The 26,309-nt window shown below is 33.9% G+C and overlaps 4 protein-coding genes across 4 annotated transcripts; 1 reads left to right on the forward strand and 3 right to left on the reverse strand.

Moving 5' to 3' along the window:
- The first annotated feature begins 581 nt into the window (after positions 1–581).
- Positions 582–8,286, forward strand: LOC122598547 (chaperone protein dnaJ A7A, chloroplastic-like). The gene is made up of 8 exons (XM_043771139.1): positions 582–826; positions 1,601–1,719; positions 4,513–4,654; positions 4,764–4,821; positions 5,463–5,505; positions 6,442–6,490; positions 6,565–6,645; positions 7,128–8,286. The coding sequence occupies exons 2-8, from the start codon at positions 1,613–1,615 to the stop codon at positions 7,992–7,994; spliced, it is 1,347 nt and encodes a 448-aa protein (XP_043627074.1). The 5' UTR covers positions 582–826; positions 1,601–1,612; the 3' UTR covers positions 7,995–8,286.
- Positions 8,287–8,325: 39 nt separating this feature from the next.
- LOC122598548 ((3aS,4S,5R,7aS)-5-hydroxy-7a-methyl-1-oxo-octahydro-1H-indene-4-carboxyl-CoA dehydrogenase) lies at positions 8,326–12,176 on the reverse strand. The gene is made up of 6 exons (XM_043771141.1): positions 11,924–12,176; positions 10,874–11,086; positions 10,267–10,362; positions 9,987–10,132; positions 9,311–9,530; positions 8,326–8,739 (listed from the first exon to the last, which is right to left on the reverse strand). Exons 1-6 carry the CDS (start codon positions 12,056–12,058, stop codon positions 8,554–8,556), a joined length of 996 nt encoding a protein of 331 aa, XP_043627076.1. The 5' UTR covers positions 12,059–12,176; the 3' UTR covers positions 8,326–8,553.
- A 1,006-nt stretch (positions 12,177–13,182) lies between these two features.
- Positions 13,183–17,127, reverse strand: LOC122596474 (phospho-2-dehydro-3-deoxyheptonate aldolase 2, chloroplastic-like). Its single transcript, XM_043769054.1, has 5 exons — positions 16,606–17,127; positions 15,360–15,637; positions 14,794–15,070; positions 14,219–14,464; positions 13,183–13,787 (listed from the first exon to the last, which is right to left on the reverse strand). The coding sequence occupies exons 1-5, from the start codon at positions 17,056–17,058 to the stop codon at positions 13,515–13,517; spliced, it is 1,527 nt and encodes a 508-aa protein (XP_043624989.1). The 5' UTR covers positions 17,059–17,127; the 3' UTR covers positions 13,183–13,514.
- Positions 17,128–20,140: 3,013 nt separating this feature from the next.
- Positions 20,141–25,536, reverse strand: LOC122596103 (polyadenylate-binding protein 2-like). Its single transcript, XM_043768623.1, has 6 exons — positions 25,412–25,536; positions 25,156–25,267; positions 24,798–24,868; positions 22,617–22,808; positions 20,493–20,620; positions 20,141–20,404 (listed from the first exon to the last, which is right to left on the reverse strand). The coding sequence occupies exons 1-6, from the start codon at positions 25,460–25,462 to the stop codon at positions 20,356–20,358; spliced, it is 603 nt and encodes a 200-aa protein (XP_043624558.1). The 5' UTR covers positions 25,463–25,536; the 3' UTR covers positions 20,141–20,355.
- Between the last annotated feature and the right edge of the window lie 773 nt (positions 25,537–26,309).

Consider the following 26,309-nt stretch of genomic DNA (forward strand, 5'->3'; position numbering starts at 1 on the left):
ATAATGCGATAAGTGGTGGTTGTTATGGTATGTGATGGTGACGATTGACGTTGATGATGGTGATAACTAATGTTATTGAAGAAGGAAATAGGAAAATGTGACTGTTAAATACCTAAACTTGAGTATTAAACCCCGATATTTTAATTCATAAAAAAATATGAGGCTCAATCATCTATATATTATATAATAAATACTATAAATTTAGTATGTGAGGAAATCTATATTTAAATTTAGGTGTCTCATTGCTATATATTTATTTTTCTCTATTGAAAAAGTATTGTATAATAAAAATAATATAATCATGAATTGAATGGACAATAAATAGATATATCTATTTTATTTGAAAAGATTAAAAACATTTGGGAATGATATATATTTTTGATAAAAACAGCTTAATAATCTTTCTATCAACTTTAAAACATAAATAATCTTACTCATTTTCTTTTTTAACTTCATTCTTTAATCTACCAGGTATCATAACTTTTTTTAGAGGTTAAGTTTGGAAGATTTAACATTTACCTAAACATTTTTTTAACTATTATAATTAGTCAATTAGAATGTGTAGAAGGTTGGAGGAGAGTACATGGGGGATTAGCTGCATCAAAAAACAGAGGAACACAAACACTCTTATCTCACAACACAACCATTTTCCCTCTCTACAAACCTCATCTGTATCTATACACACACATAATTATATATATAATACTATAATATTTTTTTTATTTATATACAACAAACAACTGAAACTACACACATTTATTCCTCTCTCACCCTCACCCTCACCCTCCGCCACCAACCACCGCATCTCCGCCGTAACTATACCTTTGTAAGCTTCTATTCCATGTATCTTTACATTTATTTCTTTATATATACCGTATTTCATAGTATTATTTTTTAATCATATTTTATTTATGTACTTATTAATGAAAGTGTTACTGAATTTCCCCAAAATGTGAAATTGGATGGACAAATTAGGCAGCAAATTATTCAGGACCTGTATAAGTGAGGCTCAGTTGAGAACTTTGAAAATTTATAAATAAAGTGTTATATCACATGTTTTTAAAGTCCATTTCAGATGTAAAAAATGAAGGAGGTTCATGAGTGAATGGTGCAGAATGCGAACGAATTCAATTACACGCGAATAAAGAGCTAATTATATACTTATTTATTGCTTGAACCTTTGTAACTTTTCACATGTGGTATAACGCGTAATTATAAGCAATACTTAATTTAAAATAAGCTAGAAATGAAGAGATGGTGCCACTCACGTGACAATTCGCGGGCATGTGTGCATCACTTTTGTAAAATAATTTGATGCCCGGCCCGGAAATATAGAATACAGCCCTCTTCTGATCCATTCGTTTCTGCAAAAAGAAAAAAAAGGAAAAAACTGCTATGTGTCAGCCTCTCATACATTTCAATTTATATTTACGATAACCAACATTAGTTTTATCATATATGCTTGTTAAGTTGTAAAGACTTAGTTTATTGGTTTATTTTAAGTTAATTGTGTGATTAGTGATAAGCTGTGTGCTTGTTCACAAGGTCATAAGTTCTTTTTTCTTGGATGTTTTGTGAAAGTTTTGATTTTTTTGGGTAGAGAATATATATAATGGCTATCGTGCCCGGAGGGAGTACATGGGTGGCTCGGTGGGGGCATCAACCTCAGATAATGTCTAGAACTTCATCAACAACCAATTTGTTTATGCATTTACCTCGGTGAGTAAACATTGTGTTTTCTAATTAATTAATTCCTTTAGAAATGGATATCTATTATTTTTGTTGCTGCTTTACTGTAAAAGTTGCTCTCATTTTTCGGCCAGAAATACATGATTTTGCGATTTGCAGTTCCTTTTTTTTGTTGCGACTGGGCCGCTGCCTCTTCTAGTTGTGGCAGACATGGTCTCTTTTCATAGGCATAAAAAAGGTCAACATACATACAAGTTTGACCTTCCAGATTGGTTTAAGTTGTAAGCCATTAAGTTTTGAAAATTTGAATAGTGTGTGTGCGTGTGTGGATCTTTGTTTCTCAAGACAGAAAAAAGGCGGTCAAATTAGTATAGATTGTAGACATATTGATCGATTCTTAAGCATGCATATTACACTTTAGCAGGAAGTTTAAGATTGGTGACCTTCGAATGTTGTTTCATACTTTGATTATAGAGATAATTTAAAGTTGAATCCTCCATGCATTTATGCGCTGTTTGATGATAGAGGGATGGTAGCCATGTGTCATTGAAAAGTATTATGGTGGCATTGGGTTGCTTCATTGCAGTTTTCTAATCTAAAAACTGGGTTGTGCACTTGCATATATGTATCTGTAAAATGTAAAATGGACTACCATATATGAAACTTGGTTCTGTTATAGTTCTATGTTTCTATATTGCGAGTGTTCACTTCTCACAAAAATGTAACACATTTGTTGAAACGATGCTAGATAGCTTGCTACATGTAAATGCTAGCCTACCTAGTAAACCACAAAGAAATGATTGTGATTTAATGATTAACAGAGATTACATGGACCTATAATTAATAATTGAATATATTCTCGGAGAACAAGCATCACTATCCTATTAGGAAATTGCTCAAAGGGATTCGTCTTGGTGTCATCATTCTCCCAACGGATAACTGTTGTGGACCCGGAAGGGGGACTTTTCTAGATTCAGGTCTCATGTTTGAAACTGGACCCCTTCTAGTGCAACTACACCAGCTGCTCATTGTCTTTACTTTGGTCCTTGGGGAAGGGATGTGTGGGCTCCAATGAAACTCTGGGTCAAGGGGTTTGTTTTCATTTTCCAGGGTAACCCATTTCACCAAAAAAAGAAAAAAACTTGTATCTTATCAGGAAAGTAAATCAAAAAAGTCTTACATAAATAAAATTATCCTTAAAGATTATCGTCTTACATCACTTGCTGGATGTCAGTCAGAAGTGAATATAAATTATGAAGTTCTTGTTTAGCTGGTAGCATAGCCGTAGATGTATCAAAGTCCAGAAGTTCAAGTGGTTTATGGGTTTATTGCTGAGGGTGGAATTGATGGATAGGTAGAATAACTATAGTTCTTACACCTTAAGAAGATGCTAGAACAACTATACAACAAAAAGGTATCTTAAGAGCCATCTTTATATAAAGATAACAGTTGGTTATAACGTCATAGTGTACTTCGGAGATGGACTGGTATCGTTTGTTACATGCTGTATCTCGGGGAAATGGGGGATGCACAGGTCTGATTACTTATGTGGAGTAATACTCACCTAGTTATGAAATTTATTGCTGAAGATATTTGTAGCGATTAATATTCATTTCAAAATTACAACAACTTAAATAATTGTTACTTTGAAGCTACTTATTTACTCGTATCAACTTCCTTGCTTATCCGTCTGATAGATAACCCTTAACGGGGGTTAGGTTCCAAGAAATATAGAACGAGAAAAACAGAGACTTTGTCAAATCTTCTTCTTCCTTCCATTTGAAAACCAACGTTGAACATATATAATAGAAAATGGTAACTGCTACTAAACTAACATTCTACCACTAGCCAAGAAATAGGAAGCTAAAAGTGCATGTAAAAACTATAGTAAGTTATTTAATTAATTCGATGTGGTAACTAAAAGTGAAAAACATAATAAACTTGCATATGGGCTTCGAGATCGTATCAGCGTCTATATCACTTCTTCAAGATATTACTGTAGGGCATACATACTGTCATACTGATGCCTTCGATTTGTTTGATTTGAACTTGGTTTGACTTGCAATTGCTTAATGAAAGCTTTGTATCTGTAGAGATATCATTTGAATTTCCTTAAGTTTATTTCAAGTGTCACTGCTTGTTTAAAGTTAATGGAAGAATTTTTTTTTTATTGTGGAATATAAGAGTTTAGCGTATATGTGTATCTGGCATCTATCACCTATATATTCAATAGTGGATTGAAAACATTGTTCATACTGGGTTTCGATCATCCATTGTACGGTGCACCTTCTTTGCAAAAATTTTCCGCTTACTTCCTTAGACTTTAAATGGTTTTTATTTTTAGTCCTCCGGATCAACTATTTTCAATCATCTATTGAAAGGTACACCTTTTTTACTTAAAATTTATGGTTAATACCTTGGCTTTAAATGGTTTTTATTTTGTTCCCTCAGGATCAACTAACGACTCTTTGATAGTGGGTTTCAATCCTTTATTGTAAGGTGCACCCTATTGTGATGCACCTTTTTTAATTAAACTTTCATCTATTGCCTTAGACGTTGAATGATTTTTATTTTTGATCCACCGGTTTTAACAAAAAACTCTTTCATAGTGAGCTTCAATCCTGTGTTATAAGCACTTTCTTTTATTAAAACTTTCATTTAGCACTCATACTTTAAATTTTTTTAATTTTTGTTGAATATAAATATCAGACTTTATTGACTAACTTACCTCGTCCAGTCTTTACAATATAGGTCGGCGTTATATATCTGATACAGTTACTTATCTTCTTTGTATCTCAGTCAAATATCTATTCTATTTTTCAGTGTCTCCGTCAATACAAGAGAGTTGGCATCACCATGTTCTGCCTTTTGCTCACAAGGTTCTTTGCATGAACTTTACAATCTAGGGTCATTTGGTAAATCTCATCACCGTAGAGGTGGCCGCCTTATTGTAAAGGCTGAAAGTGTAAGTTTGTTCTAGGCATCTTCTTTATTAAATGTTATTCATTTTTCTTTCTTCCTCTTTTGCTTATTGATTTGTTGATTATTTTAGCCTGTCTACCTTGAACACACAGGATTATTATTCAGTACTTGGTGTGTCAAAGAATTCTAGCAAAGCAGAAATAAAAAGTGGTTAGTAAAATTCTATTTCCTTGGAAGATTGATTCAAGTTTTTTGAAATTATTTTCTGTTTGTAACCTATGAAAGAATACTTGTTTACATTTACATATCATATCATTGACTTTTGATGCATGCTCTTTGTTGATCATGTTCATATTTTACTACAAAGCAAATGGCATTATCCCTGCAGTTTATTTCATCTTTTTTCTATTTTTAAACTTAGGAACTCTTACTGATTGCTTACATCCCAACATTATTTCTTTAAACTATATCTGGAGCTCCACATGAACTACTTCATGTCTTCATTTGTTTCTTGTTAGCAAAACTATCATGATTTCGTAACTCTTAAGTAGGAAAACTTTTCAAGTTTACGGCGTTTTCTTCTATAAGTTGAATAATAGTCATGATTGGCTTTTGTCGGTTGAACCGAACTTTTATTGTGATAAAACTTGGCTTGGTGTAAGCTATCTTTTCAACATGTTTCTTATACACTAATATACCTGTTTGCAACAACTTGCTGTCACTGCTTTTGCATTATATATCTGGAAGGTGATTGAGGAAACTTCTGGGTATGTCATCTGTTGTCATAAGTGCCTGGTATAAGAAAATGGCTTACTGTTGGATAAGTCTAAACTCTGTGAATCCCTTTTCAGCGTATAGGAAGCTTGCACGGAGTTATCATCCTGATGTAAACAAGTGAGTTTGTCTGCTGCTTCCAGTATTAATATGATTTTGTTTAACTGCAATATTTAATTATTTATCACTAGTATCCAATTGATACCAATTAAGCATAGCTTTAGTGGTACTATCGCTAAAGCCCGGGGCCCACATGTGTTTAGGCTGCATGTCTAGGATTTGAATCTGTTCCTGTGCATGTTGGTTATTTGTGGTTAGGTGATTTAAAGGTGTCTTTCCCTTGCGGGTGGGTATCAGAGGTACCAGGGATTAGGGGGTTCCCGCCAATTTACCCTTTTTTAGTGTCCGATTGATAACTGTGATCTGTATTGGTAATGCTTGTCAAGAGTTGATGACAATTCTTTTTCTTGTGACAATCTCTAAGATCTATTTAATTACACAATCATCAGCATACCTTCAATATGGGTCTTGGTGGTGGCCATGGGAGGGTTTGAAAACGACCATTCTATAGCAACGTATATTACCAATGAGGAACATTAAGATATATTTATCGTGTCTATCGCTATGGCATTAGCCCTTCAAAGTTTTGAAGCAACATTTATATGAACCCGTACATTCTATAGCAAAAGGTTCTTCTCCAGAACCGCCTGATCAATATTATGCTATAGAGGACTTACATTTTAAGTTAATGATATAAACAACAATGTACAAATATCTAGGATGATCAATTTCATCTTCTTTATTATAACTTGTTACATGGATCACTTACAATGTTTTAAAGTACCATCACATAGAAGCAGATTTGCCTATCTTGACCAGAGTACTTGTTATTTGCCTATTTGGGATGATTTTAGTGGTTTAATATGGTGCTGCACTGCTGTGATAATCATATTAGAGATATACCCTTTTACATTAAATTGTTTGTATAACTGTATTCAAAATTTACTTTTGTCATTCATATACTTGGATGAACCCAACATTTTTGTCACTTATCAGAGAACCAGGAGCTGAACAAAAATTCAAGGACATAAGCAATGCTTATGAGGTAAGCTTCTTACTGAATCCTTCTATATTTTGCCATGTCAAAGGCTAATACTGTGCCGTGAAATTTTTTTGCAGGTTCTGTCAGACGATGAAAAGCGATCCATATATGACAGGTATGGGGAGGCTGGCCTTAAAGGTGCAGGTGTTGGTTCAGGGGTGAGTTCTTTTTACCTTAAGTATAGTTGATTCTTAAGTTAACCGGCGTGCGTAGAAGTGGCAATCTCAACCTATTTACTTCATTGTGTTACTTTTAAGTTATATCTGAACTTGTACAGGTTACATGTAAAATAAAATAATGAGATAAAAAGGATGGGTTACATGGGTCAAAAGTCTCTGTGAATGTAGTATAAACACATACAACTCCTAAACCGTTTTCGTCAAAACATTAGCTTACTACTGAATTATGTATTTTCTGTAGCATCTTTTACATTAATATTAATTATTAAATGAAAATTTTGAGAACAATTGAGGAAGTAGTCGGTTCAACCCAACCTGACCTGTACCAAAATTAGACCTTTTGACCTGAACCAGTTTGACCACTTTCCTGACCTTTCCATTTTGCCTCCAGTAAAGATATCTACTTACTTTTAGATCTAAAGTCTGTTGCATTTTAGTTTAATGTTTCAATTGCTTCTCAGGATTTCAGCAACCCGTTTGATCTCTTTGAGTCATTGTTCGATGGCTTGGGAGGGATGGGTGGCATGGGAGGTATGGGTGGCATGGGAGGAAGAAATTCACGTAATAGAGCTACCCAAGGAGAAGACCAAGGTTACAATCTTGTCTTAAACTTTAAAGAAGCGATATTTGGTGTAGAAAAAGAGATTGAAGTAACTCGTCTAGAGAGCTGTGGAACTTGCAATGGGTCTGGTGCCAAACCTGGGACCAGTGCATCCAAATGCACAACATGCGGTGGTCAAGGACAAGTAGTCTCTTCAGCCCGAACTCCATTGGGTGTCTTTCAGCAAGTCATGACCTGCTCTTCTTGTAATGGAAGTGGTGAAATCTCAACCCCGTGTAATACATGCAATGGGGATGGACGAGTAAGAAAATCCAAACGTATCAGCCTTAAAGTCCCAGCCGGAGTTGATGCAGGCAGTCGTTTGCGGGTCCGTTCAGAGGGTAATGCTGGAAGAAAAGGTGGGCCGCCAGGAGACCTTTTTGTTATGATCGATGTTCTTCAGGATCCTGTTTTAAAACGGGATGATACAAATATTCTCTACACATGCAAAATTACATATATTGATGCTATTTTGGGGACAACTATGAAAATCCCAACTGTTGATGGGGAGGTGGATTTGAAAATTCCATCTGGGACCCAGCCTGGGACAACCCTCGTAATGGCAAAAAAGGGGGTCCCAATTTTGAACAAGAACAACATGAGGGGCGACCAATTGGTGAGAGTGCAAGTGGAAATACCAAAACGGTTAAGTGGGGAAGAAAGGAAGCTAATTGAAGAACTCTCGAGCCTAAAGAAGGGTAAAGTTCCCAACAGCAGTGGTATATAATAGGCAAAATTCGTAGTGAAAATTTTACTATGTTCACATATTTCATATTGGTTTCTGGAACAGCTTTGATACAACCCACAAAAATAGCGCCATTCTTTAGGGTGTAGATCTTGTAAGATGAATCAACTGTTGGTTATATACTGTTTTTGTAGTAGACATTTAGAGAGGGTTGTTTTAATTTATAGCTAATTGTTTTAATCAAGATTTTTGAATAATGCTCAAGAAATGTAAATCGGTGTAACCACTTTGACAATTTTGTTTGTAAATTTAGTCTCTGCATGTTGTGGGATCATTTTCCAATCTGTCACTGAGCCGTGGCCACCAGCTTGTCTGAAAAAAAAAACATTATTCATTTCTAACTTTCACCATACAAGATAGTTGCATGTTGCCATGTTGGTAAGAAACCAAAGGTTTCAGGGTAATCCAAATGGAACATTTCAGGATCATACAACATTTATTTCATCATTTTTCTAAATTACGTCAGAAACCACTCTGAGGCGACATAATTATATTGTTGTCTCAGCACCATCTGTAATAAAATTTGCTACAGTATACAAACTCAAGTTGAGAGCTGTTGTCGGATCAAAGTCTGAGCACCTTCAACAAGCATCTTAATTACTTGAGCAGCCGGTAAGATATCCTTGATAAGTCCAACGCCTTCACCTGCATACATGGCCATGCTTTCAATATCCCCAGTTGTCGTTTTATTTGGCACTGTACCAGCAAATCGACGAATGTCTTTCTCCTGTATACCCAAGGACATTAGTTAAGTCAATCATGTGACGTCACTTATGGAGTTTGTATTGTTGTGTTCAAACATAAGATTCTAACATAGAACAAAGTTGATACATATGGCAAGATGGCCGACGAGTCAGTATTTAAGATTGACAGATTAGGTTGAAAATGGCCATTTTTGTTAAGGGTTTTTACAATCAATTTCAATCAATCTATCAAAGGTTTTCCCTTGGTTAACGGTTACCCAGGATGGCGAGCCATTTTTGGCTCATTGTAGTGGTCTAACCCGGCTTCGTCAGTAGCCTGTTTCAGCCAATTCCCTGGCTACCCCAGGATCCGCACTTGAGACCTCTTGTGAGGAAACAAGACTCTTTGTTACTAAACCAACTTGGTGATGGTTTTTAGTACGGGTTAAAACATGCCACATAAATGGGCCAGCAAACACTAATTTTTATGAATGAAGTGATTTAAGAGGATGTATACATTGGAATGGGAAACCTTGAAACCACGTAAATGTTTTGTATGGAAATTAAAGTAAAATTGATGAAATGAACGTGATGCATGACGAATGAGTTGCTTACCATTCCATGAATCGTTGAATGGCCAATGACCGGTTGATTAGCCTCATTCTCGTGGCTTGGTAGATTTCTCCATTCCATAAAGAAAGCCGTTTTCAGGACACGTTGAGGTGCATCTGGCCACCTGGCACGTCCAAATACGTCTGTATACTCGGTTTTGCTCATTTCGACTAGCTTACTTTTGTATGTAGGGTGAGCATTACTTTCCTCAGTTGCAAGAAACCTAAATGTAAGCTATTTAACTTTAGTTTTTTATTATTATTATTATTATTTTTGATATAATTCAACTTTAGTTGCAGACCTCCTATATATCAGCAATATCGGGAATCAGATGTGGCAAAATGGAATCTAAGGATGGTAGATACCAAGGTAAAAATCAGTAATCCTTTGTACGGGCAAAATTCAGGTATGGTTGACCCAAAATACTTTTTGATAAAATTTCTTTTTATAGATCATTAGGTGATTACAAAAATAAGATTATTCCAACAATAGTCTAAACATTTGAGTAATAAACAATTTAAGAGGTTCCAAGCTATACACTTTGAGCCAATTCGGCCTTTTGAATTATCTCAATTTGGTCATCCTTTTATTTTACCCGTTCGAAATTACACACATATCGAATGAACCCAATCATAACTAATAGGGTCCATATTGCCACCTCAATTAATAATTAGGATACCTGGTGCCTAAGCAAACACCTTGAGCTCCAAGGGCCAATGCAGCCACATAGCCTCGTTCATCCACTATTCCACCAGCAGCAATTACCGGTATTCCTCTAGAGGCAACAAGATCAACTATACGTGGTACCAACGCAGTCAATGCTTCCTGAAAGAAATCCAAAGTAATTCTTGTTAAGAAAATGAAGATTTTTAATATCAGGCGTTTTATGTAACACATATGTTTGGTCTATATAGTTGACATTAGATCAGACCGTCAATAAAATAATCATATCTAGATACCTGACCAATAACATGTCCTCCTGCTTCGTATCCTTGAACAATTATAGCATCCACACCAGCATCAGCAACATGCTTTGCTTCTTCAAAGGTTCCAATCTGCAAGGAGAATTAAAGTTGCCATATTTTTCAATCACCAAAAGAAGAGCAGGACCTGCACCCTTGAGTCCAGAGAAGGTAAATGGAGAGGTAACTTTTTTTTTTTTAGCTATGAGTCAAAATGGGATGGGTCTTTTAAATGAATGATATAGGAAGTTATACATAAATAAGTACATTTTGATCAAGTTTTGATCTGTTTTACCAATTCGAATCTTTTCATCTATAACTACTTTTCTATTTTACTCTTTTGACTACTTAGAGTTAAAAGATGACCGGAATAACACATTCATAAGAGGTCAAAATGGTAAACTCTACCCATGGACTCTAATTAACAAAATGACAGATGTTCACGATTAATTGTGGATGAGGGCTAACCTGAGGAACAACCCATTTGACCCGTTCCAAAATTACCCATTTTTTTCTTGCTCAATCAGGTCCAAATGGCCACTCTATACCTCAATTTACAAAGGGATAATGACTATATAAGAGTATCTTGTAAGTGAGGGCTAACCTGTGGAACAACTTTGACCCCTGCTTGATGTGCTTCGAAGACTATATCTTTGGTAACTTCTCCCCAGTAAAGCTGCAAGATTGCAACTTTCTCTTGAAGGACACACTTCAGATTCTCTTTGTGAGGGAATGCCATAACAATGCCGACTCCAAAAGGTTTGTCGGTCAAAGACTTTGTCTTCTTGATGAGCTCCCTTAAGTAATCTGGGGATTCCTGTTATAGAATTTTGGTATTACTGAGCTACAGTTTATTGAATTAAAAATAGGTTAGAGATAAAGGGAATGTTTACTTAAATGTGTATTCATAATCTTATTGACACCAACATATGCTAATCATATATCACACATTAATCAGTTTTCAAATTTAAAAGAACAATTGGCAAATAAGTATTTATAATTGACCCAACCCTGTATGAAATCTTTTAACCAATTATCCAACCCGCCCATCTTGCCACCTTGCTTTCACTGCATATTGTGCAACTATTTTGTTCAGCATGTTGATATTGTTCAATCATGAGTAATTGACATTCTAAGAAAGTAAAGATGAAGTAAACTATTAGTGATTATGATATCTAGAATCTCATTTGACTTCATCATCATATTTTCTTTCGTACTTCCTATCTATGGAGCTACAAGAGAGTACACTTACAAGTTACTCACTGTGTACTACTATCTACTTACAAACTGATGTAATTGATTAAAGTGGACAGGAGGTAGAATGAATGGTATAATGGGCATGCCCCACCTCATATGTCACAGCAATTTACAAGTAGCCTTTACTAGTAGTAAATACTCGTTTGTAAAAGAAACTTTCTCATTCAGAGATAGATCCTCACAAAGAATATTATGATCTGCCAATCTGGGGAGGCAAGTTTTTATACTCAAAAATGTAGACTGCCTCACTGGGGTATAATCACATGGCAATATCTGTTTAATAAGCAAGTTTATTAAAACCACAGATATGCACTTAGATAAGCAATATTTAACACCCTCTAACAATTGCATAATACTAAAAGTTAAGTCCTAATGAAATTTATAGTGAGAAACTGACCCAATCAGGAGCACGGAGGATACCGATGCCACCAGCATTAGCTACGGCTGCAACAAGCTCAGGACCAGAAATATCAGGTCCTAAAGGTGCCTGCACTATTCCATACTCAAAACCAAGTATCCCTTTCCATCCCATTTCTTGTATATTATTATTATTATGGTTTCTTGTTTTTGCTTGAAACAGAAGTGAAGCTAGCTATTGATTTTTTGTATCAGTATTAGATAGACAGATGTTGTTTTAAAAGACAAAAACTAGTTTGGTTATGTAAAACTCTTTAAAACCAAAATATTTTTCTTTATAACTAGTCAAAATGAATTTCTCTTTCTGTCTAACATAATACAACCACTTTACTTTTCTAACCTTGTCTTTATAAGAATAATATTCATAATAATGAACAGATGTAAGGAAAATGGTAAGTCCTCCTAATAATAAATAGCACATGTCATAATTTTATGGTGTATATAAGAATTTTTAAGTTAATATTTTATGAAAGAAAAATGATAAAATTTCCTAACCAATTCTCTTAAAAATCCTCTTAGTATATTTACTTGTTAACACATAAAATCCACTAATTTTCTTTTCTAATCTCACCCCTGATCTTTCATATGTCATAATCCTATTAATTAAAAGGATTTTTAGACTAATAATTTAGGAGGATTGATCATTAACCTAAATAAAAATATTTACTTGTATTAATTAATCATTTCAATGGAGGGGAATAAGACTACTTTTGACGTATGCACACATGTAATATCTGTTTGTTTGTTTCTGTATGCCTTTTCTTGTTTTGTGCAGTATTTGTCTTTTACCCCCCTTTCTTAGATTATACTGTATGATGGCATCATAAAGGATTTGTGCCAAAAATAAGTCATCAGTTCGAATCCATTCTCAACTCCACAAAAAAGAATTGGTGGTATTGTCGGGAGTACTCGAAGAAGGGTCAGCTGGGTCCTAACGAACCACGAATTCAGATTTTTCCCCAATCTAAACCTTTACTAAGGTGGACAAATATCTATTTAGGAAAATGCTAACACTAGTTCAATTCACATATGGCATATATAGTTTTCAATCTAGATAAATAAAAACCGACATTATCCATGAAAAAGAAACTATAATAATATAAGAACATAGAACCAACGATAGACAACTTTATAGGAGATATAACTTGATTGCTATAAATTGCCTTCAAGAATATACCAATTAATATGAATAACTTTTATACCAAACAAATATATATATATATATATAACAGATGGAAATTCTAATTGTAATCATACAACTTTCTAAACATACTTTATAGTTTAATCGTCAACAAAATTATAAAAATAAATAAACAATCGGACAAATGTTAATAGATCAACCCAACTCGACTCGTGTTGACATTTAATTGTCCTAGATAGTATATAATAACACACAAAACCTTTCTATAACTCAAAAGATATAGTAATATTAATAACTATACGAGTATAACTCAAGGAAAAACACCAAAACATACTTTCTTCTTGTCGTGCATATCCTTCATTACCTGTTATTCTTATACTTAATTGAAACCAAGGACATCCTTTTATAACTATCCAGGGAGGAACCTCGTCTAACGTATAAAACCAGCAGTAGCTGTGCTAATACCACGTCTGAGCCTTCCTTTCCTGAGACGCTCTGCGATGATGAAGGCAAGTTCCAAGGACTGAGAAGCATTTAGCCGTGGGTCACAATGGGTGTGGTAGCGTGAGCTCAGATCATTGTAAGTGATTGTCCGTGAACCCCCAACACACTCGGTCACATTCTGGCCAGTCATTTCCAGATGAACACCACCTGGGTAGCTTCCTTCTTGATCATGGACGTCAAAAAATGCTGTCACCTCAGCCTAAAATAACAATTGACAATCTTCTATGATATCCCATTTCCATAAATAACCAAAACCCAAATCACAATACATGTCATGATTAAAACCGTAGAGGTGGCAATATTGACCAGCATTATTTATAAATGAGCCTACTTGAGTTCGGATATATCTGTAAGCATCCTAAATTATGCAAAATACATGGAAAGGGAAAAAAAAGGAACTTAAAAGAAAATGGGTCAAAAATCACCCAAAATGTTGTTAAAGCATAATACCTCCTACATCGTTTTATTGAAAAAGAACAAACTGTCCGACAGGAAGTGTTTACATCTACTAAACCTGAATAGTACATAAAGTTGCCCATTTTGACCCGTTACCCAACCCACCTAACCAAACCATTTTGCCAGCTATAATCAAAGGAGTCTGAAAAAGAATATCAAAATAAATGAGCATACCCTGATGGCATCAAAAGAACGAGTTTTAAGCCCAACCGGAGCTTTGATGGTGTTTCCGTGCATTGGGTCACTAACCCAAGTGACAATTTGACCGGCACCACGGACAGCTCTGATCAAATGAGGAAGCTTCACTCTTGTGTTATCAGCTCCCATCCTCGAAATGATGGTGATTCTTCCAGGTTTGTTATGTGGATTTAAGATTTCAATGAGCTTTACGAGTTGGCTTGGATCCATTTTATCACTCACCTGTATCACAAAAAAACCACCAATCTTGACTTCCCTCATTTTTCACACAACCAGCAACTTAATAACCATTTTATAAAAGGAGAAACATTCCTTCTTGATGAGTACCAATCATTTGTAAATTGGAGAAATACAACACTGTCATTCAGTATGCACTAACAACATCATCATACTGACATATTTTTTCACAAAATTATATTAGCTAAGTCAAAATGCGATTCAATCCAACAATATATATATAAAAATCAATATTATATGAGTGACTTATGATCAAAGTAATAACAAAATATGATTAATAGAATGTGAAAAGAAGAAATCTGTAGTATATCTACCTTGATGCCAAGAGGATTTGCAACTCCTCTTAAAAATTCAACATGTGCACCATCAAGTTGGCGTGTACGTTCACCGACCCAAACCATGTGAGCTGAGCAATCATAATAAAGGCCTGATGTAGAGTCTTCCCTAGTAAGTGCTTGTTCATAAGGCAAAAGCAAGCATTCATGAGACGTCCAAAACTGGGTAGTTGTCATGATAGGGTGATCGATTGTGAGTCCAGCAGCAGCCATAAATCCCATCGCCTCATCAACCCGGTGAGCCAATTCCCGGTACCTATCAGTTCAGACATTTACTGTTCAGCTGGTCAAAATCTTTTGAGAAACTTCGACCATAACCCATACGTGGTTCTAACCTAAACTGTACCACTTTTTAGAAGTTAACAAATGATACTCTTGGTGAAAAGAACAAAATGAATAAAGAAGTAACTAACATTTAGGGGGTGTCAGGGTTTTAACCCACAACAATCGAGTTAACTTAGAGCTAATATTATTAATGTTATATAACGTCAGCCGTGATAGAAAAAAGCCAGCAGTGATATGGTGGTGTCAAAAGGAAAAGATACCTGTCTCCCTGTTCACTATGCTCAGTGAAATCAAGATTCCACTGATTAACTCTCTGCATAGCCGCATAGCCTCCAGTGGCAAAAGCCCTTAATATGTTAAGGGTAGAAACTGATTGAGTGTAAGCTTGAATCATTCTATTAGGGTCTGGAATTCTTGATTTTTCGTCAAATGAATCACCATTTATGTTGTCACCTCTGTAACTTGGTAACTTAACTCCATCTTTCTCCTCAAATGAGTCTGATCTAGGTTTCGCAAATTGGCCAGCCATTCTCCCAACCTAGATATGCAACCAATAAGACTGTCAATGATACTTCAACGGTTAAAGGAAAACTCATTCATAAGGAAGCAAGGGACCAAAACAACGAAAAAGGAAAATGAACCAACAAGTAAGTGTCACCTTCATTTCATTTAATGGACAGTTTAAACCTGGAAACTAGGGTATCTAAGCAAGCCTTTATCATCTAAGGAAATCCGACTGGGAAATAGGCCAGATGTCACTTAAATAATATGCATTTGCCTGGCCTAATGAATAGATTGTGACTGTGTATTCGCAATCTTGTATGGCTTGGGGAATTGCTACTGCAACGAAAATTATATCACTATGGACGACTAATTAGTAATTCAAATCACGGTTAATAATGAAGGTTTATTTTGGTCCATTAAGAACAAAATTTCCTGACAACACCTGTAAGCTCAATCTACCATTACTGAACTACTGAGACCAGCCAAACATACCCATAAAACAAACACACTTAACTTTAGAAGGGGGGCATCATATACTATGAACATGCTAGTTTTTGAGATTTCATTTCTTGTATAGAAATCGACCCAATTGCAGCTAAAGTAACGATTATACATAACATCGTGAGGGTTCCATGAATGTAACCTAACGCCCTTCCTGCAAGTGCATTAAGCCGATCATATCACACCAACAGGCCTAACCAAGTAAACTATATGTTGCAGTGGTTTTTTGTTGTAATTATTATGTGACAAGGGAAAAAAGAGATAATCTACAATAGAAAAGTAACTATTAATTTCAACCCTATATGCCTTGGTTACACAAATATCACTTTCAAATAGGAGTAATTTACAGAGTTATGTACATCGTTTTAGTCACAAAATTGGCGCAAATAATTGACAATATTATGCATATTGGCATATAAATCAATCTCCTCTTATGCTTATATATATATAAATAAACCAATAAAGAAAGATATATAAATAAATACATACATATATGTATACCTTAATAACAGGCATCTGACCACCAAACATAAGAACAACACCCATTTGCAACAACAACCTAAAAGTATCTCTCAAATTATCAGTTTTAAACTCTTTGAAACTTTCAGCACAATCTCCACCTTGAAGCAAAAAAGCATCCCCACGTGCAGCCTCTCCTAACCTCTCTTCAAGCTTTCTACACTCCCCTGCAAACACAATTGGCGGGTACGATTCCAATGTTTTCAACACATTTTCAAGCTCATTAGCATCTGGGTATTCTGGGATTTGTAATGCTGGTTTTGTTGTCCAGCTGTCTGGTGACCATTTGTTTTGTGTTGATGATGTTGCATGGATGGCAGAGATTATTTTTATTGGTTTTTGTTTGGAGGGAAATTGGGTTTGGGAATTGTGGTGGTGGTGGTGATGTGGTGGTTTGTGGAGGAGGAAAGTGGTGGCGATGGTGGTTGTTGTCATGGCCGGCGGTTGATGATATATGATTGGAATGTTTTTGTTTTAGATTATGGTGGCAGGGGAAAAGATAGTTTTATGAGGAAAGTGAGGGTCCACAATATGTGTGTTTGTGAGTTTGATTTTTGGACACGTATCAATCAATATAATGGGCCATTTGATTGTTTGATATTTATCATATCTTATAGAAATTTTTTTTTAAATTAATTGGTATTTTGGCGTATGACCCTACTCGTTCAAACAAAACTAGATCTATACCCGGTCGTTGACCGGGATAAAAATAATAAAATATATTGATAAGCATACAAAACATGATCAACTTTATCTTATAAACTTAAACAAAATAATCTTACATTAAAATTGTCATTGGTATAAGATGGTATTGTGAAATCTACAAAGAGATTTAAATTTAATTGTCCTAACCAAATCCTCCTTCGAGAGTTACCCGAATTTAATCAGTTTGATATATATTAAAATTTTCAATGCTTGATCTTACCCCAATTTTGACTTGAAACCGACTTGAAAGATTGGGTTAGGGTGGTGAAATCTTGACCTGGTAACCCGCCAACTTGATTTTTTTGGTTTGGGATCAGGTTGACTTTTGGGGTTGATAAGTCAACCTGCCAACAAACTCATTTTATCCCACAACCAATTTGACTTAGAATCAACCTCTCAAGTGTCAACCCACCAACATACATGACACGGGATTAAACCGCCAACTCATTTAACTTGCCTACCTACCTTTACTAACCCATGTGACCTGAAATCAACCTACCAACCCACCTGAAATCAAACATATTAATTAGATCGCTTCGGTAGAACTGACTCAGGTTCGAGTTGAAGTTACTGTCTTAAAAAATTTATAAGGTTAAGTTGGGGTAATAAAATTTCAATCCGTCAACCGTATGCAGATCCGAAATAGGCTTACTGCAAAGTATATGATTGGTCTTAGTTTTGAATAATAAGTACCGATATACCATATTAAGTCTCTACCTTATAGCTCTAATATTTATATTATTTATATATAATTATTCAACCTAACCTTTTTTTTTTAAACATTCCACCATTAAATTACAATCAAAATTTAAAATAGATGATCGACAAAGCTGGTCACCATTACCCCAGTTACCGCATATAGTACCGAACTAATATGTTTGTTTTGATATAAACATATGACATAAAGTGGGAAAAATATAAATTTATCTTGTATAGAAAGCTTTAAAATGTAAACTCAGATAACTATTATTTCTTATGACTTTGAACTTAGATTCAACAAACTAACATTTTTATAACATTTTTACTTGACATATGAACTCTTAATTAAACGTTTATATTATAGTTTATCACAGTAGGATTCAAACAATCTTATAGATTTACTTGATATGCGATCTCACAATTAAATGGTAATTTATTTTATTTTTTAATTATTTAGAAAATCTGTAAGCCAAACTTCTTATATATTTGTTTAATTCATATTTTAAATATTGTTTAGTCTATAGATGTGTTACTTGGTAATTATAACACAACATTATTATTATTATTTATTATTATTATTATTATTATTATTATTATTATTATTATTGTATAGATACATATATATAATTAAAAGCTAACAAAATAAGGAATAACAACACAATTAAAGAAACAAAATTAAATATTTAATATGATTAAAAGACAAAGGACCGATCAGTATACATATTGTTAAAAGGAAAAAGAAAAATTGATCTCCAACAAAAAATAGTATAATGATATTAAATTGCTATATGATAAAGAATTTAGAAATCTAAAAAATATATATATATAAATTAAATGATGATATATAGGTATACTAATTTTCAAACAGTTGAAGAATAATAAATTATGAGATTGCAAAAGTTTTCAAAAATTAAAGCTAATAATTAAAATGATTATGTACGTCTGGTTTTGAGTAAGCTTTTCCACAACAACCATAAATAGTTTCCACCTCACACCTCATCGGTCCTTTTATATAATCACTATCTCCTTCCATTTTTAATCTTTTCTTATATTATATTACATTGCATCATATTAATAAATTAATAATAGTGTTGATTTTTATCAGTTGTTAAAACATAAAAACTATTATACGGTAAAGTTTTTCTCATGTCGTATCACTGAGTTGTCGCAAAAAAAAACATGCAAGGGGGTTTTGGAGGCTTTTAGGAGTTTAAAAGCCCCAAGCTTTCACCGTTAAAAATGATAGTGCTGTTTGGATATTTTGGATATTCATTTGAGATCAAAAGTCTCAACCCGAAAAAGGGTTTTTAAAATAAAAGTTTTGTGTAAAAAGGTTGAAATAAAAGTTTCAGCTCCTAACTACATCTCGAAGCTCCTAGACACAACCCTAGCTTGAAAGTTTTATACCAAACATACCCTAAAACTTAGTTAAAGTTTTAAAGTTTATGTTTTCTATCTACACTAAAAAACATCATAAATACTAATGGAATCCTGTACAATATCTATCTTAATTAAAATGTTTTGTATTTGTTAAAGCATCTAGATGCTACAACGTTTTTGTCATAAGCTTTTGCTACCTTTACCTATGTATCATTAACTAAGTTAACGTAAAAAAGAATTATTATCAAAAGTTGGTATATATTACTATATATATGTAAATGTCCATAAGCAACTTACACGAAATGCACAGCTTCATCACTTACAATATTTGTTAAACTCTAAAAAACAAGTTTATTAATGTGATGTATAAAAATAGTTACATTAAATATCATAAAAGATTTACCATAGTTAGATAACATAGTTGACTTTCAATTTAAATGATAGAGATTAATTTGTGGGTTTATTTTCAATGGTTTAGATCAAAAGATAACTTATTTTTTTCTCTTTGTAGTGGTAGCCATATATATATACGGTATAATGTTGGTTCTTAATTTGAGTAATTTTCTTTAAAAAAAATTGAGATTTTTTTTTTTTACATATTCAACCTGGAAATCATGATATTCCGTGCAAAGTGATTATTCATTTACTTAAGATGTACTCCGTACTGTATATTTCAATCATCAATGTGAATTTAAAAACACATTGTTTTTATGTAGCAATATACGGAGTAATATATTTTCTGATAATCTTCACATGAATTCATTTGTCTTATCCATCATATTCATAAAGCAACGAGTTTATCAAACATCACCAATGTTTACTAGTCAGATCAACTGAAAGCCCAAACGTTCATAGCAAATATCGCTACACATTACTGATAAACCTAGAGATATCATATGACCTTCATATGCCAATACTTGTGCTTTTCTCGACCAAAATCTGCAACTCTTAATAATATGGGCTATAGCGCATAGACGTTCTGAACCTTGGAACTTTCCTGCATTTCACAAAAATACATAAGAACACGGTTATATTGATTTTAGTGGGATTTAGGAACGAGTGTCATGACATAGAATGAATTATACCCATATCCATAAGCAGAAAAGTAGGGGGCAGCCATGTATGGAACCCTGGAAGGAAAGCTCATATATGGGCTTGATCGCCGACCCCGAAATATCTTCATTCCAGGAACGTTGGTCCTTTTGGCCGATACCTGCACGTTGAGTAACTCGTCAAAATGGTAAGACTTGTAGGAGTTGTCATATTGGGTCAAGTTGATATCATCAACTTTTATTATATAGTTTAAAACTAACATTAATTTAAATACATGATTATAAGCAATTCATTTGGTCGGTGAACTGGTGATAGGGATACTTTCAAACCTGGTTTAACCAGTTTCGCTTCTAGTTATTAATATAAATCTATTCATTTGACCTGCCAGGACTAACAAAACACAAATCAATGCGTTCACACATTAACTGGAAATTGTAACCCATCAAAGTCTCCCTTGATTCTGCATCTTCAATGAATCATCTTTATGATATGAATAGAATCCATAAAACTACAACGGAGAGCAAAAAACAGAAAAAGCCTATATAAGTCTAGTTACCAAGCTGCAATGATACATATCCTAAATAATATCTGATGTATCTCCATACCAAGAAGCAGAGGCGGATATCTACCATGAGGCCCTAAGAATTGTACAAAGCCTATATGGAACTGTCTGGTGCCTTATTAAACTATCTTAATTCTAATCCTCCCAATGTTCCTATCAGATATCATGTCCTCCGACAGAAAAGCTCTTTCAGGTCAAGCTTAACTCTATCCACCCACCTAAGTTTCTGTCTACCCCTTCTCCTCAAAACGTCGTAACTTGACATTAATATGACGTTATAGTTATTTGCAAGTGTTGGGGAAAAACTATACCAAAACTGACTGAAATAGCAGGAAAACAAAGAACAATGAAACCACTGGACTGATCTAAACCAGTTCAGTTTATAACTACTACCAAACTTCACTGTATTCCAATAAAAGAATTGCAAAATACAAATATATAACATGTTGATACGTGGGAGATACTAGATAGGTGAAGATGATATAAGGGTTTAGAAAGATGAAAACAGTAGATATGACTTGGATAAAGTTGACACCACCAAGCCTAACAATCTGATTGAATCTAGGATAAAGTACTTAAACACCACTAAGATTAATCAAATTGGCGAAAGAAGATGTTGTTAGTGATAAAGCAGCAGCACCACACTAGAACAATAACTATCGACTCCTTTATTGAGTATGAACACTCTAGAATAGCCACAAAAGCTGATGTTTATTTCAAAACTGAAGATGATCTTCTAATACAACTTAGGAGCCTATTTATAGGGTGGAATAACTAACCAAAGCAAACATTTAATTCTTGCTTTGGAAAAGACAATAAACTTTGAAAAACAGATTAGTAGCTGAAGCATTAAAAGCTACAGTAAACTAGGTGACTAATAAATAAAAACCAGCTCTCCATGTTGAAAATGCAGATCTCAAAAAGGACTGATGACTGATGTGTTCTTTATGGGATCACGGGCTTGACTCAGGGCTGGGACTAGTGGGCTGCCATGATAGTGCATTCATTCCTCTAAGAGTTTTGACCCTAAGAAATCTTGTGTTCCATAATCTGGCCCGAGGGGAGAATTATACACAAAATGGGTTTGTTTAGTGCAAATCTGATTGACTGGGTTAGTGAGCCTTAGTGCAACCGCATCACATGTACTTTAGGGAATGCCAGACAGGAGCAGACTGAACCATAAATTGGCTATTTATAAACTCTAAAGCTTAACCATATACGTATAGCTGGTACCAGTTTGTCCAGATTCAGTCACAGTTTGGTTCTTCCATTAGTCAGCCCTGACCGATTTTGCACACCCCTACTTGGCAATTTTATGTAACGCGATCATTATATATAAATATAAATAAAAGCCAACAGTTTTGAACATGACATCTTTTGGATCAAATCAGCCTGACCCGATCCAATTCAACCAGAGCACAAAAATTACCCTTTTTCATCCATTACCCAAGCCGCTCATCCCGGCCATTTCATCAACTCTGGGATTAATGCAGACTTGTTTGCATACCAGGTGCAGAGATCTATGCATTCCAGCAGGCTTTTAAACCTAGTAACTTGCTAAAATCCAAAATATGGCAAACAATTGAGATTTCACCTTCAATTGACGGCCATGAAGCTCAGACTCGTTAAGAAGAATGGCCTCCTGAACAGCCTCCGGTTCAACAAACTCCACATAAGCATATCCCTTTGGTTGCCCAAACTTGTTACTACGGATAGTGACCCTATTCACTGTCCCACAAGATTGAAAATGTTGCTGAACTTCCTCAGGAGTACAAGAATAGTCCACCTGTTTAAAAAGAGTCCACATTAGCAGTCCAATTGTAATTGAAAGAAGAGCAATAATAACTTGATAAAACTCTACAGGAAAGGGTAGACAAAAGTTTCCTACCGTAGATGTTGCATATCAAAGATGGATTGCTGATATGGGCCTGAGAATAACAATCTCTGATAGCTCTAATTCAGCAAACCTCGACACAGAAATGCATATTTTTTCATTCGACTTATCAAGCAGTTGATTTTTTTTTCCATTTTGCTTTTTTTTTCACTCTATTTTTTTTTCTTTCTAATTCTAGTAGTGCCTTCTCTTTTTTTTTTTCTTTTTTTTTCTACGATTGAAAATTTCTGTTTTTTCTGTTTTTTCTGCTATTCTTTTTTTCCCCACAAATGGGCACTTCTCATTATACTTTTTTAAACAATCATCTCTCTTTTTCCACTTTTTTTTTTTAAACTATCTTCATTTTTTTGTTTCCTATAAAGGGTCTTTAGAGATATGTCAAAATGACTTCCACAAAGACCCTAGCTAATCAGAGCACTTGAAGCATAACCCTGTTAATAGAAAATGAAGTGAATGTCATTTATAAGTTTGGGAAATGGGAACCAAAATATATCAATTTCAAATAAGATGGTGTTATGCGATCAGTAACCCCTCAACCAGGTTTATAAAAAGAGAGATTTCAAACATTGACGTACTTAAAGAGAAGCCAGCAATCGCATCTTGCATGTCAAACATGCATAAAGATTGACAAACAATTGCTTAGGTACACAAATTGGTTACACTTCTATATTACTGCTTGACAACTAACTCAAAAATGACTGTCAATGAGCCAGGTCTTAAATAAAATCTGATCTGCCTAATATGTGTATTGAACCAACAAATCAAACAATGTGATTTGTCGAACCATCTCTCCATGGTCCGTCTAAACGACTGGTTATCTTCTGCAGATCACTTTGGCAACGACCCTCGTATGTTTTTAATCTATATAATCTCCAATTGTGTTGCACAAGTTTTTAGAGTACAATACTATGCAAGTAGATATTGTTTTAAATTATAGGATACATTTTGAGCTATTAAAATTATGTCACACCATATAAATTTATGTATCGTCATTTAATAACTTCCACCGACATAACAGAAATGTGGCTTTAGTAGTATGAAATATATTTTATATACTAATAACACGGTATACACTAGACTTACATATAATACACACTAAAGACCTATGCAAATGAAGATGTATCTTTAAGACTTTAACTGTATGGTTAAAGTTGTGTGCTAAACTTGTATTCTCTCGTCTGTTAAAAAGAACAAGTAGGTCAGCAATCAGGGTGACAAATCATTAACTTTATAAGATATCTAAATAGAGGGGAAAGTAACCCTGCTTCCTAGTAGGTGTCCATTGGTTCAGTTAGTGGGTTCCCTGAGTTGTGTTCTTCAACAAAAAGACTTTTTCAACCTAGAGCAAAACTAAACCAAATTCAAAGTGATTAAACTAAATTCAAATTCCACCAGCCAGAATTCAATCTCGACCAAATCGAATAAAGCAACCCGAATTTTCTTAATATCAGAAATTATTATGATCAGATATTCATTTTGGTATAAAATAACCCAAACCACGATACAATAAACCATCAAAAAGTCCTAATCAGACAACTGATGTGAAACACATGGGTCGCAATTTGGCTGTTTAAAATAATCCAAACCACAATACAAGCCTTAATTTGGACATCATCCAAGTGTAGTCACAACTTGTATAAACCATCAAAAATTGTTTCTTTTTACCACAAGAGGAAGTTCCGAAGTTTTCGACTTTCCAAAGTGGTTATGAATTCAGAACTTCAAATCATAAGAGTCCTAATCAGACAACTGATGTGAAACACATGGGTCACAATAATTTGATGATAACATGTTTGATCAAGAAGGAGAATCCGGATTTAAGTATCATGCTAATGCAAATCATAATGTATACATAAAACATGTGCATATAAGAAGCCTTACATTGCCAACAAAAACTGACCGAGCATCCACTTCCTCCTTATTTGCCTGGTTTGCATTAGCAGCACCAAGATCTGGCGGCACATCCAAAACATACAAGTTCAAATTTAATTAATTTATATAAGCATAAATCGTATTTCTATATAAGTTGACATTGCTAATGCCTCCTAGTACTACTAATTACTTAAAAAGATTGGCGATGAAGTTCGGAATATACGTTTGGATACAAGTGGTTAAAAAAAGAGCTAGCAAGGGCAAATATTTAATGCTAAACTTCCATACACATACAGTAATACATATATAGATATATACAATACATATAGATATAGATATACATACATCAACAGAAAAAAAAAAAGACCTTGATTGTTAGTAGTAAGGCCCATTTCTTTCTCAACTTTGGCCTGCATCTCACGCAAGGCGGCAGCTTCATCTTCCATCTCTTTTAATCTCTTTTTCATTTCATCTAATTCCTGTTCCCATCATCAACAAAATTAGGGTTTCAACAAAACTTATAAAAATTGAATTTTGTTTTATTAATAATCAAAGAAGAAAATACAAACTAATAACTAATTAAATAATTAGATAATTAATAAATAGAATAAAGAAGATCGTACAGGTACGCCGCTGCTGTCTGCCGCCACCATATCTACGTCGACTTCCACCATATCTTTTTTTTTTTTTTTTTTTACCTCGCAAAAAAATTGGAAGGAACTCTGACTAGGATTTATTTACGATTTAGTTTGGGAAATACTGGTTTAGTTAATGCATGTCATGGCTTAATTGTGTTACTAAAATAGATGGAGGGTCAATAATATAAATTTGAGTAATGAGAAATCAACTTTAAGAAAAAATAAAAATAAATCTAAAACTAAATTTAAATTTAAATTTGTCAATTTCCTATGATTTTATTTTATAAACTAGATTAAACCCGAACGTTGTGCAGGGCTCACTAAAAACGTAATTTAAAGGTAACAGATAAATACATTTTTATTTATGATTTATGATAATATAAATAATTAGTTAGATCACAACTGATGCAAATAATAAAATTATAATTTATGATTATATGATATATATCAAATATGTTAAAACATGACTAATGAAACGTAAATATTTATAAATCATATGCAAAGATGACATCTAAAAATACATAACTTTTTTAGTTATATATAAAGAATTAAATTTAAATAATTACTAAAATTTAATATATCTTTATGACAGATTTAAGAGAACTTATATGATAGGATTAATTTGATTCAAGATGATATAGGTTTGCAACCGACTTATTATACACTAATTTACTGATTCATTATTTGTGCAACTTATTATATACAATTTTGTAGATTTATGATACGATGCAGCCGACTTCACGTGAATAACAAATGACGGAAGAAGTTATTTTTAAGAATTATAATGATGATTGGGATTAATGATTATGAATAATTTAAATGACATGAATAAACATATGACACCTTAAAATTATGAAATTAATGAAAAAATGACAACTCATAA

The sequence above is a fragment of the Erigeron canadensis genome, chromosome 4 (genome assembly GCF_010389155.1).
Source record: "Erigeron canadensis isolate Cc75 chromosome 4, C_canadensis_v1, whole genome shotgun sequence".
Taxonomy (NCBI): Eukaryota; Viridiplantae; Streptophyta; class Magnoliopsida; order Asterales; family Asteraceae; genus Erigeron; species Erigeron canadensis.